The sequence below is a fragment of the Labrus mixtus genome, chromosome 8 (assembly GCF_963584025.1).
Source record: "Labrus mixtus chromosome 8, fLabMix1.1, whole genome shotgun sequence".
In the NCBI taxonomy this organism is placed as follows: domain Eukaryota; kingdom Metazoa; phylum Chordata; class Actinopteri; order Labriformes; family Labridae; genus Labrus; species Labrus mixtus.
The window spans coordinates 21286079-21299079 of record NC_083619.1 but is presented as its reverse complement, the minus strand read 5'-3'; the positions used below and the strand labels follow the sequence as shown (position 1 = coordinate 21299079).

Sequence of the window (13001 nt, the reverse complement as noted above, 5' to 3'; positions counted from 1 at the left end):
CGACAATGAAAATCTCAGGAGAATGTGAAAGGGGTTTTAGCTTCTTATTTTAAATTCGATGCATCTTACTCTCTTTCTCTGTTTAGAAACTTAGTGCCCCAACTCGTAGTGCTCCCGACATCAGCCAGCTTCTTCAGAAGAGACACAGAGCTTAGACATGATGGAAGCAGACAACTTCACTCCTGTTTCCAACGAGCAGAAGTTTAAAAACAAGCTTTTAAGGATCTGCTGTGCTAATTTGAAGATTGGAAATATTACACATTACTGTATGTTGCGTTCAATAAATGTTGGATTATGCTAACTGTGAAAATGTGTATTAAAACAAAAGCTTTGCGATCAGATGTTGTTTTGGGTCGCTTTCTTTCCAATTACAAACACTTGTTTATCCTTTTGTGTGTAGGTATTCTTGACTCTCTTTTATCCTATTTTAAGGTTTATATAAATCCACCAGGATTAAATTATAGCTGCTGCTAAAATATAACAAGATTCATAATATCACAAAGGTCATTGGTGTAAAATCTGAATTCAGAATTTAGACTTGGCCTGTGCAACCTGTGTGTCACTGCTAATCTGCACTCCTGTCCCTCCTTGACTTCTAATAAAATCCACCTGATGCTCTGAAATGAGTTTGTTTTTTCTTGGTAAAAGTGTTATTTATCCATGTGTTATGGTTCAAAGTACTTCTGATATCAGTATCTAACCCTTGTGTGATGGTATTGATTTAAGCTCGACCTGTGGCTATGCTTTGCCAGCTAAATCTTGGCTTCATCGTTATTCTGTCTTCTAGCTATTATGCTAATAAAAAAATCTTTGTGGAAGTAACATAATAGTATTAACTGTTCTCTTTGATCCAATGAGCCCATTGATTGGTTTTGTGTGAAATGTTTTACAAAGAGGAGGGCAGATGATGGAAAATTCTCATAATGTTGATCAGAAAATCATTTTGAGGTAAAACGCTATAAAAAGAAATGCTGATGTTCTAAATCATATAGTCTGACCAAATGGAAAATCACCCTTCTTTTTTTAGTAATTTCAAAAGTGTGTGTGTGTATGAATGTGTGTGTGTGTGTGTGTGTGTGTTTGTGTGTGTGTGACAACTTATTTAATAATTGCTGCTGACAAGAGATTATTTATGATGCATTATCAAATACAAATCAATACACAGCACAGCAAAAGAATACAAATACAACATGTAAAAGAAACATGTACTTCAAGAAAAGGTATTTACTTTAAAACATATTTTCTCATGACCTCTGATGTGTTACGCTGATAATAAAAGCCGTAGTAGACATTTACTGTTAACTATTCAACATTTTGCCATATTTAGAATATTTCACTACTTTCAAATATATCTATCGCTGCTGATTTGTTTTGTCTACTGCTGCTTAGCAACAACATGTGACAGTTTCTAGAAATAAAGTAGTGGTTTTATTCCGCAATGATTTCCCCAATAACATTTGAGCATCCTGTGATGATCAGGTGCTATTACAGTTGACCACAAGGTGGTGATAGTGGTTAATCATAAAAGCTATGAGACAGAGTTAAGTTGGCTAGCCGAGGTAGAAGATGTATGCTAACTACATGTTACCTGCAATAAACAAGAGATTCGTAAACTGACAAAGGACTAATATTCTTTTGCAAACGACGAACAAAACACATACCTGTTACATAACTGCAATGTCCAAACCTGAAGTGCTGTCGTCTTCATTGGTCTGCTTACTGAACATCTGCAACAAAACATGCAAACGTTTGAGATTAATGGGTGTTGCATGCAGCAAATGTGAGTCAGGGTCAGAAATGTCAAAAAGACGAAGCATACAAACCTGTAATGTCATACAATGTGAACAAAAGGGATGGATAACCTAATAATTTTATCATTTCTCATAGAGAATTATCAGTCATTTTTGAATGTTAACCTAATGGAGCATCCTCTTTGATTGAATCACTTATATTTGTTAAAGAGTATGTCTAGTCAAACCGGAGTTTGCTATGTTAGAAAATAAATGAATTTTGATTATTAAGTTTGATTATTTCAAGGAAGGAAAATATAAGATTTGAATCAAAACCAGAAGGGGAAGATTAAATTAGCAGCATAAACATTTAGATTAATTTAATAAATAGGTTATGTTATTGAAAGGTATTGTTTGCTAAAATTGGAAATAAACGGGTAGTAGAGAGTAGAGTTCAGTTGATAAATAAGTTTTAAAGAATCAGACCTAACCGGAAGGGATCAATCCTCACGGCACCGGAGTCATTAGAGCAAACGCACAGACAGCATGAGAAGGGAGGAGAGGCAGACCGACAGGTAGCTCGTGGAAACTAAAAGAAAACCAGCCCGAAGAACTGAAGTGTGCGAAATTGATCATCTACGACAAAACCAAGGAGGCAGCCGGTAAGGTGCTGTAACATTCCATATATTCAAAGTTCCATTCAGTATATTCAAAGTTCCATTCCATATATTCAAAGTTCCATTCCATATATTCAAAGTTCCATTCCATATATTCAAAGTTCCATTCAGTATATTCAAAGTTCCATTCCATATATTCAAAGTTCCATTCCATATATTCAAAGTTCCATTCAGTATATTCAAAGTTCCATTCCATATATTCAAAGTTCCATTCAGTATATTCAAAGTTCCATTCCATATATTCAAAGTTCCATTCAATATATTAATTTCCTGAACGGCTTGCCATACCTGCCTGTTTATGTTTAATGATTTGATTGTTTGTTATTCTCTACTGTGAGATAAATTTAATTGATTAAGGGGATGTTTATAAACTGTCGCGGAAGCACAGGGTGAGGAAAGGCTTTTTGAATTGATTGATTGGGCATATCCTCACGAGTGGGTATGTTAGAATAAGGTGAGGGGTTTGTTAAAAAGACACGAGTTTGCACGAGTGTAAATTGATATATTAAAATGGAGAAAGATGAAAATGTGTTTAAAATACAAAATAAATGTTAAAATACAGAAATATTAAAATGTGTTTCAAATACAAAATAAATGTTAAAATACAGAAATATTAAAATGTGTTTCAAATACAAAATAAATGTTAAGATGCAGAGAGATTAAAATGTGTTTAAAACACAAAATAAATGTTAAGATGCAGAAATATTAAAATGTGTTTAAAACACAAAATAAGTTAAAGAGTGGGCCGAAGGCATTCATTTAATTTAGCGTGTATTCTGCTTGAATGATGGAGGTGCATGGTTTAAATTAAGCACATATTAACTTGCATTTGTTTGGTTGTTTTATTTATTCTTTTCAATAGGTTTTTCACCTTAGCAGCTAAAGCTGACAGCTAAATTGAAAGCCTAAAAATGAAAGGAACTGAAAAAGGAATAGTTTGAGTGGAGTCCAGTCCTTTTTGTGTAGAAGATCATTCCTCTCAAGTTGAGAAGCAGAACGTAAACATTAGGAGAATTTCTATGGTTTGCAAAGACGAAGAGGAACATTTAAATGAAAGATGTAAATCTTAGCGGGAATGTGGAGGATGAGACAGAGAGGTTAGCTAACAGAAGGTAGAGAAGGTGTTGAAGAAAGATGTGTCAGGGTGTTTAATTTTTACTTACATCTTGTTGTTGTGATATTTCTTGATGTTTCCTCATTACTGATTGGTTATGAAATAACTCTGATGCCACACTTTCTGTCAAAGAAGATTAGAGCTTACAACATCCTTTACTTCACCGACATTACCCAAGTCCAGACCATTTTATTTATACAGCCACATATTAAAAAAAAAACAAGGTCAAAAATGTTAACAAGTTTTAGTAACACATTTTTGATGAACCATAAACCAAACAAAAATCAAAAACCCAGAGTAAACATACACACATATCCACACACATTTACACCTGGAGAAGTTTCTCTCAACAGCTTGCCAAGGACACAAAAGCATACAAACCATTACACATCATCCACCTATGATTTTTAAATGTAAACAGTCCATAATGGGAAAATGGTGACAAAAAAATCGAATGTTGCTTTCAAAGTGTCCATCAGTATTAACTACTCCAATCATACACTTTCAAACGCTGCCGACAAAGCAGCGAGAGCAACTTGGGGTTTAGTGTCTTGCCCAATGTAAAAACATTTATTTTAAGTTTGAATGTAAAGTCCTCAGCGGAGTCAGACTGTCTGATATCAGCAGGCATGTTTAATAAGAGGCAGAGAGAATAAAGAAAGAACCTGCAGCAGCCCTCTGACTTCTGTTGAACTCTTGGGAAAGGAGCCCTGTGGGAGTGTAGGATGGAAAACAAGGTTGAAAGTGTTCAGTGGACCAACGAGACCCTTACCATATATACTTATCTATGCTTTATTAAGGCTAATGGTCATGGCTTTCTTTCATCTTTACATTTATTTATTATTCTTCGACAATATTTCTCAAGCCTTGTTGCTGCTGCTCTTAGCTGTTGTGTCTATTTCTGTGTTGGACAACTGAGAGCAATTCAATGATTCAATGTGATTGAACACCTTTGCAAATGTGACATATTCTGGTCAAAGAAAGGCAATAACAAGGGGCTGTCTATCAGTTTAGGACAGATATGAGATCATCTTTAAGACTTATTTAATGCACAGATCACAAGATTAAAAACAACTAAATTACTGCCTGTCATTTTGGAGTTCTTGTTACTTGACCAAACTGGAGTTTATGTTGAGCAACTGATAATCAGCATTAGCTTTAGCATCAGGTGTGATCTCAGTATCTGTCCCCACAGTCTGACCCTTTGATTTACACATTTGTGCTTGGTAGTTAACAATAAGGAATTATTTCATAAAACATGTCATTTCTGACATTATTACAAAGGTAAGGCTTGAAAACTGTCCACCAGATGTCTCTCTGATGATGTAAAGTTGTGGTATCCTGTTGTTGCTTCCTCTTTAAATACACGCACGTGTAAAGCAGAAAGCATATAAAGACCTGCATGTGTTTCCAACTCTTCACTTTATCCATCATGGACAAAACTGTGCTGCTGATTGTGTTGAGTCTGCAGACTCTGCTGCTCATCTCAGCCTTCACTTCTACTGATGCAGCCGCTGTGGTGACAGATGATCAACAAAAACAAGTTCTGCAGCTGGTAAGAGGATCCACAGCCAGTCATTGAGTGTGGGGAGTTTCTTGTGGTTGTTTACTGATAGGGCTGTTTAAGTTAAAATGATAACTTAATAGAGAAGTGAAACAAGCATTTTAGGTTATGTTTTAATTTGTATTTAAAATATTTGTATGAGTTTGGAAAATAAACAATAGTGGAGGTCGTTTTCTGTGTTCAATCTTGTGAACACAGAAAAAATCTATTTATAGTTGATTTATGTTTTGTATGGGAATCATTTGACGAAGACAGTATTGTAGGAAGTTGATCCGTACTTCAGACACATTTTTTTCCACAATGTAATTTCCCCAAATAAAGTTTTATAATGATATAATATTTTTTAAACCAGAAGAAATTTCATTACAAATTAAAAATGTATTGTTACAGCATGTAACGAGAGATTCTGAATGTATTTTTATTTTTTTTGAAGATGGAGGGAAGAGTAAAACACATCAGCAGGAAATCCAGACCCTCATCTAACTGTAGCTGGAGACCAGGAGGGTGTTCACCTTTCAGGCGTGTGAGTAAGAGATCATTCCTCATGCAAATTCAAAGATAACTAACATCATGTAGAGACATTATATACATTAAAACAATGAAAAGAGTCTGTAGAAAAATAAAAAAAACAAGGTTTGATGATTTAAAAAACAAGGGAGATAAAAGGGAGATCTACGACGGAGGATTAGGGCCATGTTAAAAAAATAAAATAAAAATTAGAGATTAAAGCCGTAAATTAACGAGTTCGAGACCAGCCTGCGCAAAATGATGAAAGTAGAACTCTTTGAGTTTGGAAAATAAACAATAGTGGAGGTCGTTTTCTTTGTTCAATCATGATTTGTTTACTCTCTTTTTAGAAGGAAATTGGAAAAAAGCAAGTAAAGCCTAAATTTCGGTTCAGGGGAGGATGTTTCAGAAAAATAGGAGGATGCAGCCCTTTCATAGTGGTAAGCCTGATTTCCCTTAAATTAAATGTTCAAATGTCAATGTGCTCATCACTGGAAAAAGAGAGGATGATTGTTGCATTATGACCCTTTCACACATACGCTGCACTCCTGAAAATTCCCCGTAGTTTTCAGGGTGGGATGCATTTGTGAATATAAATATCAATATTTTTCACCCCAGCTTTATCCAGACTTTTCATGCCAGACCCCTAGTAAAGAATGTCAATGAGAAGTTGGGTTGAGCTGTGTACAACAGGTAATAATCAGGAAAAATCACTGAGCGAAGGAATGATGTGTCTGTAATGCTACTGGTGCAAATCAGGTGGGATTTTCATGCATGTAATGAGGCATCTTCATACTCTTTTCTGCTTGCCAACATGTTCTCCTCCACTTGTTTGATGACACTGTGAATAGGTTTAAATACACGTAGCATTGATATAAAGGAATTAACTGTCATTATTGTGGCTGACTCTAATTGCTTCGTCCGCCATCCTGAATATGTTGAAAATATAACACTGATCTCTGTGTCATCCTTTTTATGTCATATCTTGCCTCTTGATACCCCCCGAACCTGTCCGACAATGAAAATCTCAGGAGAATGTGAAAGGGGTTTTAGCTTCTTATTTTAAATTCAGTGCATCTTACTCTCTTTCTCTGTTTAGAAACCCACTCCGAGTGCTCCCGACTTCAGCCAGCTTCTTCAGAAGAGACACAGAGCTTAGACATGATGGAAGCAGACAACTTCACTCCTGTTTCCAACGAGCAGAAGTTTAAAAAACAAGCTTTTAAGGATCTGCTGTGCTAATTTGAAGATTGGAAATATTACACATTACTGTATGTTGCATTCAATAAATGTTGGATTATGCTAACTGTGAAAATGTGTATTAAAATAAAAGCTTTGCGATCAGATGTTGTTTTGGGTCGCTTTCTTTCCAATTACAAACACTTGTTTATCCTTTTGTGTGTAGGCCTGTGCAACCTGTGTGTCACTGCTAATCTGCACTCCTGTCCCTCCTTGACTTCTAATAAAATCTACCTGTCATTTTTGTGGCTGACTCTAATTGCTTCGTCCTTCATCCTGAATATGGTCAAAATATAACACTGATCTCTGTGTCATCCTTTTTATGTCATATCTTGCCTCTTGATACCCCCCCCCCCCCCCCCCCACGATCGAATACAAATCAATACACAGCACAGCAAAAGAATACAAATACAACATGTAAAAGAAACATGTACTTCAAGAAAAGGTATTTACTTTAAAACATATTTTCTCATGACCTCTGATGTGTTACGATGATAATAAAAGCCGTAGTAGACATTTACTGTTAACTAGTCAACATTTTGCCATATTTAGAATATTTCACTACTTTCGAATATATCTATCGCTGCTGATTTGTTTTGTCTACTGCTGCTTAGCAACAACATGTGACAGTTTCTAGAAATAAGGTAGTGGTTTTATTCTGCAATGATTTCCCCAATAACATTTGAGCATACCTGTTACATAACTGCAATGTCCAAACCTGAAGTGCTGTCGTCTTCATTGGTCTGCTTACTGAACATCTGCAACAAAACATGCACACGTTTGAGATTAATGGGTGTTGCATGCAGCAAATGTGAGTCAGGGTCAGAAATGTCAAAAACACGAAGCATACAAACCTGTAATGTCATACAATGTGGACAAAAGAGATGGATAACCTAATCATTTTATCATTTCTCATAGAGAATTATCAGTCATTTTTGAATGTTAACCTAATGGAGCATCCTCTTTGATTTAATCACTTATATTTGTTAGAGTATAACATGCTACTGAGTGGAACATTTGACATATAAAGTTAAACCTCAAATTTAAAAACACAACAAAGACAAAACAGCTGAACATTTAAGACCGTAAACATTAGGAGAATTTCAAAGGTTTGCAAAGACGAAGAAGAACATTTAAATGAAAGATGTAAATCTTAGCGGGAATGTGGAGGATGAGACAGAGAGGTTAGCTAACAGAAGGTAGAGAAGGTGTTGAAGAAAGATGTGTCAGGGTGTTTAATTTTTACTTACATCTTGTTGTTGTGATATTTCTTGATGTTTCCTCATTACTGATTGGTTATGAAATAACTCTGATGCCACACTTTCTGTCAAAGAAGATTAGAGCTTACAACATCCTTTACTTCACCGACATTACCCAAGTCCAGACCATTTTATTTATACAGCCACATATAAAAAAAAAACAAGGTCAAAAATGTTAATAAGTTTTAGTAACACATTTTTGATGAACCATAAACCAAACAAAAATCAAAAACCCAGAGTAAACATACACACATATCCACACACATTTACACCTGGAGAAGTTTCTCTCAACAGCTTGCCAAGGACACAAAAGCATACAAACCATTACACATCATCCACCTATGATTTTTAAATGTAGGCAGTCCATAATGGGAAGATCTGAATTCATATTCTACTCCTTGATTAAAAAAAACATACTGACTTGCACCTTCCTGTTTGTCTCTTGTCTCTTCTCACAAACCTGCAGGGCTCTAAAATCATTCGATTCTCAGAATCAAAAAACCTGTTAGAGTCTCTCACCCCTCCTAAGTGTTCACATCCAAAGACATCACATTGAAGAAACTGGGGAAGTTGACTCGTAAGACAGTGATCTCACATAGATTTTACTTCACTTTGTTTTCTGAGCTCCAGAAGAAGTTGATGTGTCTCAAAAGATAGAAGTCGAGGATACAAAACATTTCTCAAATCCTGTTCACAAATACGATGTAATAAGACTCTGATGCCTTTTGTCAAATATTCAATTCAATATTGTCTAACTGCAAAGTGCATGAAAACAAAATCACACCGTGAATCTACCGAGAGCTAGAAAGTGAAGTTATGTAATGTATCTGTAAATCTCAGAGGAGGGACTGCAGCAGAGGAAGCAGATTTATCAGTTTAACATACCAGAAGTCAACATTATTGGTTTAATTTGTCCGTGATTGAACAAACATTCTCTAATTTTTCTTGTGCGTGCAGTATCTTGCATCTGCATCCACCCTTTTAATTGCCTTTCCTCCATGTGATTGTTGTGTATGGCTGTGAGAGTATAAAGAACCTGTGTGTTTCTCGGCTGTATCAGTCTTCAGGTCTTCAGTCATGAACAGAACTGTGCTGCTGGTCGTGTTGTGTCTGCAGGTTTTCCTGCTCATCTCAGACTTCACTTCTACTGATGCAGAAACACTGAGGACTGATGCTGAACAGAATCCTGATCCGGTAAGAAAGTCCTCTAAATGTGACGAGCTGCTGATATTTATAAAGTGAAGATCTTTTACAGTTTGCCCAAAATATCAAACATGTTGATAAGAGAATTGAATAGGAGACGATGGCTGGTCATGCTTCAAGATAATAGATTCAGATGATTTACTGTACAACAGGATTATTGGATGACATGATGACTACAGGAAGATGTGCAGGGGGAAGCTGGGTAAGACATTTGTAATGAAATGTTAAGGTAAATTACAAAGTACAGATATTAGGGGTATTGAAATTAATCATTTCACATCGGGATGTGGACGTAGACGATTCTGCATCGCTGCAGTGACAGAACATTATCGATTGTTGAAGACGTTGCTTGTAGATTTCCCGGCTGCGGCTCGACCCAAAATGATTTATTTTGGTTTACAATGTGAAGACATTTATGTTGACGTTGATAAATTCATGTTCATCCGACTGCTTTTCTTCATTGATGAAAAAGTAGCCATGTGCAGTATTGGTTTCATTGTGATTGATGTCAAATCAAATCTTGAGACCAGGGAAGACGGACAGCCCTGACATTGACATGGTTAAGACTTCATAAAAACCTCTAAACAATGTTAAAATTGGAGGTATGATCTTCTGATCATCATGAAATAAATGAAGCCATATTCACATATATCACATTTTGACTGTTAAATATAAACATATAATGCTGTCCTTCTTAAACACATATTTGTTTCTCACTTGACAGGTGGAGAGAGGACATAAGCGCAATGACAGATTTGGAAAGAGACGCAGATTTTGGGGTCAGTGCAGGAGAGACGGTACATGTGTAAGGCCAGGAGCAGAAAATCTGGCTGCTATGCCTCCTCCTCCTCCGCCTCCCAGGTAAGAGATTATTCTCTTACTTTATTCTCAAAGTAACTGTAAAAAGCAAATGGTAACCAATAACTCATTTTTGTAACATAACTCTGTGTTTTTCTTCTCTCTCTATCTCTATCTCTCCTGCTCTCCATCTCCAGACCAGAGTTCAGGTCTGCTGAATGGATGGATGGAGTAAGTGATGGATTTACTTGTCAGTGATAAATATTCTGCTTAGTGAGCTTCAGCCGCAGAAGGGATCACTGGTGACATAGAACTGACCTGCTGCACCACAAAGAAACAACTCTTTTTAAAATCTTCTCTGATGTGTCATCTTGTCCTTTCTCAGACTTCGGCCTCTCGGCGTCCATAGTTTACAATAATTTAACACAATCTTAATCATTGCTACCTCAGCATATCTTTGAGAAAGTTCTATTATGTTTATCAACTACGATGTAGAAGATGACATTTGGGCAAATACCATGTAGAATAAGGTAGTGATTATTTAATGGTATACTTTTATCAGATTACATTACAAATGATGTTAAACTTAATGTAACCCCGGTGGAACTGATTCAAAATAAAAATCTATTTATAGTTGATTTATGTTTTGTATGGGAATCATTTGACGAAGACAGTATTGTCGGAAGTTGATCCGCACTTCAGACACATTTTTTTCCACAATGTAATTTCCCCAAATAAAGTTTTATAATGATATAATCATTTTTAAACCAATTAAACCAGAAGAAATTTCATTACAAATTAAAAATGTATTGTTACAGCATGTAACAAGACATCAATTTGTTTGGAGATTCTGAATGTAATTTAATTTTTTTTTTGAAGATGGAGGGAAGAGTACAACACATCAGCAGAAAATCCAGACCCTCATCTAACTGTAGCTGGAGACCAGGAGGGTGTTCATCTTTAAGGGTTGGGGATCAAGGGGTGCCAGCACCTGTGTTTACTACTCCTCCCCCTCCTCCACCTTATGAGTAAGAGATCATTCCTTATGGCAATTCAAAGATACCTAACATTCACGAGATTAAAGTCGTAAATTTACGAATTTAATCTTGAAATTATTATTTTTTTTTAACGTGGCCCTAATCCTCCATCGTGGAGATCCAACATTTCCTCCTGCATAAGCTTTATTGTTTCAGTGAACGTTTTGTCATCTTTTATGTGAAAGCTACATTATTTGACATTGAATGAAATCATTAACAGTATGTAACTATCAAGAGCAGGTTAAGGACTCTGTTTACAATAAAATCATTTGAAAGAAAGTCACCTGGAAACATTAGTCCCCCCAGAGATACAATTTTGACCTGTCTGATGGGAGCTAATGTTAGCGTCATGTGCTAATGACAGTCAGTGAAGTTGAGAGTCAAAACAAAAGCACAGCTTCTATGTAGGGGTGAGACAAAATATTGACTCGACAATATATCGCTGTCCTGACTTGTGTGATACAAATATTGAATAGAAGGTGCCAAATATGGATATTGTAATTTAAAAAAAAATGCAAATGCAGCACCCTAAACAGATGTCCCTGTTAATTTGACCTATACTGTGTCACCACATGACTCCACACGATGGCACTTATGTCATTAATGAGGGTAACGTGAAGGGAAGTAAACGAGCCTAAAAAGAAGTGGACAGCAGGTAAATGTATGACAGTGTTAAAAAGAAGTTAAGAGATAATGCATGATAAGAGGTGAAACTCGTACCCTATTTTTTTTACTTTTAAGATTCATTTTTGGGCTTTTTAAACCTTTATTGAGAGATAGGACAGTGTATGGAGTCGGAACTCAGGGAGAGAAAATGGGGAATTATATGCGGCAAAGGAGCCACAGGTCGGTCAGATTCGAACCCGGGCTGCCTGCTTTGACTGTAGCCTCTGTTCATGGGGCACACAAACTAACCACTAGACCACCAGCCCATTAAATTTGTACATATTGTTGCTTTAAAAGAAAACATTATGAACAATTTTCACTGCAAAATGCAAAAGAGCAAATATGAAAGGAAGCAACAGTCGATGTAGATGTTTGTTTTTCTTTCTGTAACTTTCTGTTTTTCTTCTCTCTCTCCTTTTTTCCAGAGAAGACTTCATGCCACAGCCGATGTGGTAGATCAGATCCTTATTGATCCACACAGCACTTATGGAGCTACTTTATAAGAAATGAAATGTATTGATTATGTAACGGCTCCGTCATAACCAACGTACTGATCTTATTTTTCTATCTCGTCCATGTAACCTCCAGTATTTGTTATCTTGACCTTCTCTCTGCTAATTAAATGACTCAAAAAAATGACTCTCACTGCTGTGCTGAACAAAGTCAATGTAACAGTGTTTGTCTTCCACCTGCCCACAGATCACAATCAAATGTGCTACTGAATAAAAACAAACATTTGAAGACTTAATTCTGTTTTGCTTGGTTCATGTTTTCTTTGTCCCTGTTCTCCACAGTAAGTGGTGATGAACAACTTACTCCTCTAATATGAGGAAAGATTTTTTGTTTTATTTGTCCTTTTTTTTTTGCATGGTCACCCTGTTTTCACAAGCCGTTTTCACGTAGCCTATGCACTGCTGAAAATATCTAGATCATTTCAGGATATTCTCCTGACCTGACTGTTCATGTATGGATCTCACATCTGAAGACTATCCCTGTCAGACGAGAGGGGGGGGGAGAGGGGGGGTGTCTCCAAGGTCACTTAAAAAACAACGCGGAGTAACAACTGCTATACCATGCTGTAATGACAATATTTGCATTTATATCAATGCTACAATCACAATATGAACAATGGAGCAAACATTTGAGAAAACGTTTTTCTTTTTGTATAAAAAGTAATGATAATTATTTGATGTAGCCTATTTCTCAT

General features: G+C 36.1%; 1 protein-coding gene across 1 annotated transcript; it reads left to right on the top strand.

Annotated features, from left to right (window-relative positions):
• Positions 1 to 9127: 9127 nt before the first annotated feature.
• LOC132979363 (transcription factor HES-7-like) lies at positions 9128 to 12542 on the top strand. The gene is made up of 5 exons (XM_061045095.1): positions 9128 to 9284; positions 10018 to 10154; positions 10289 to 10322; positions 10971 to 11119; positions 12220 to 12542. Exons 1-5 carry the CDS (start codon positions 9168 to 9170, stop codon positions 12248 to 12250), a joined length of 468 nt encoding a protein of 155 aa, XP_060901078.1. The 5' UTR covers positions 9128 to 9167; the 3' UTR covers positions 12251 to 12542.
• The last annotated feature ends 459 nt before the right edge of the window (positions 12543 to 13001 follow it).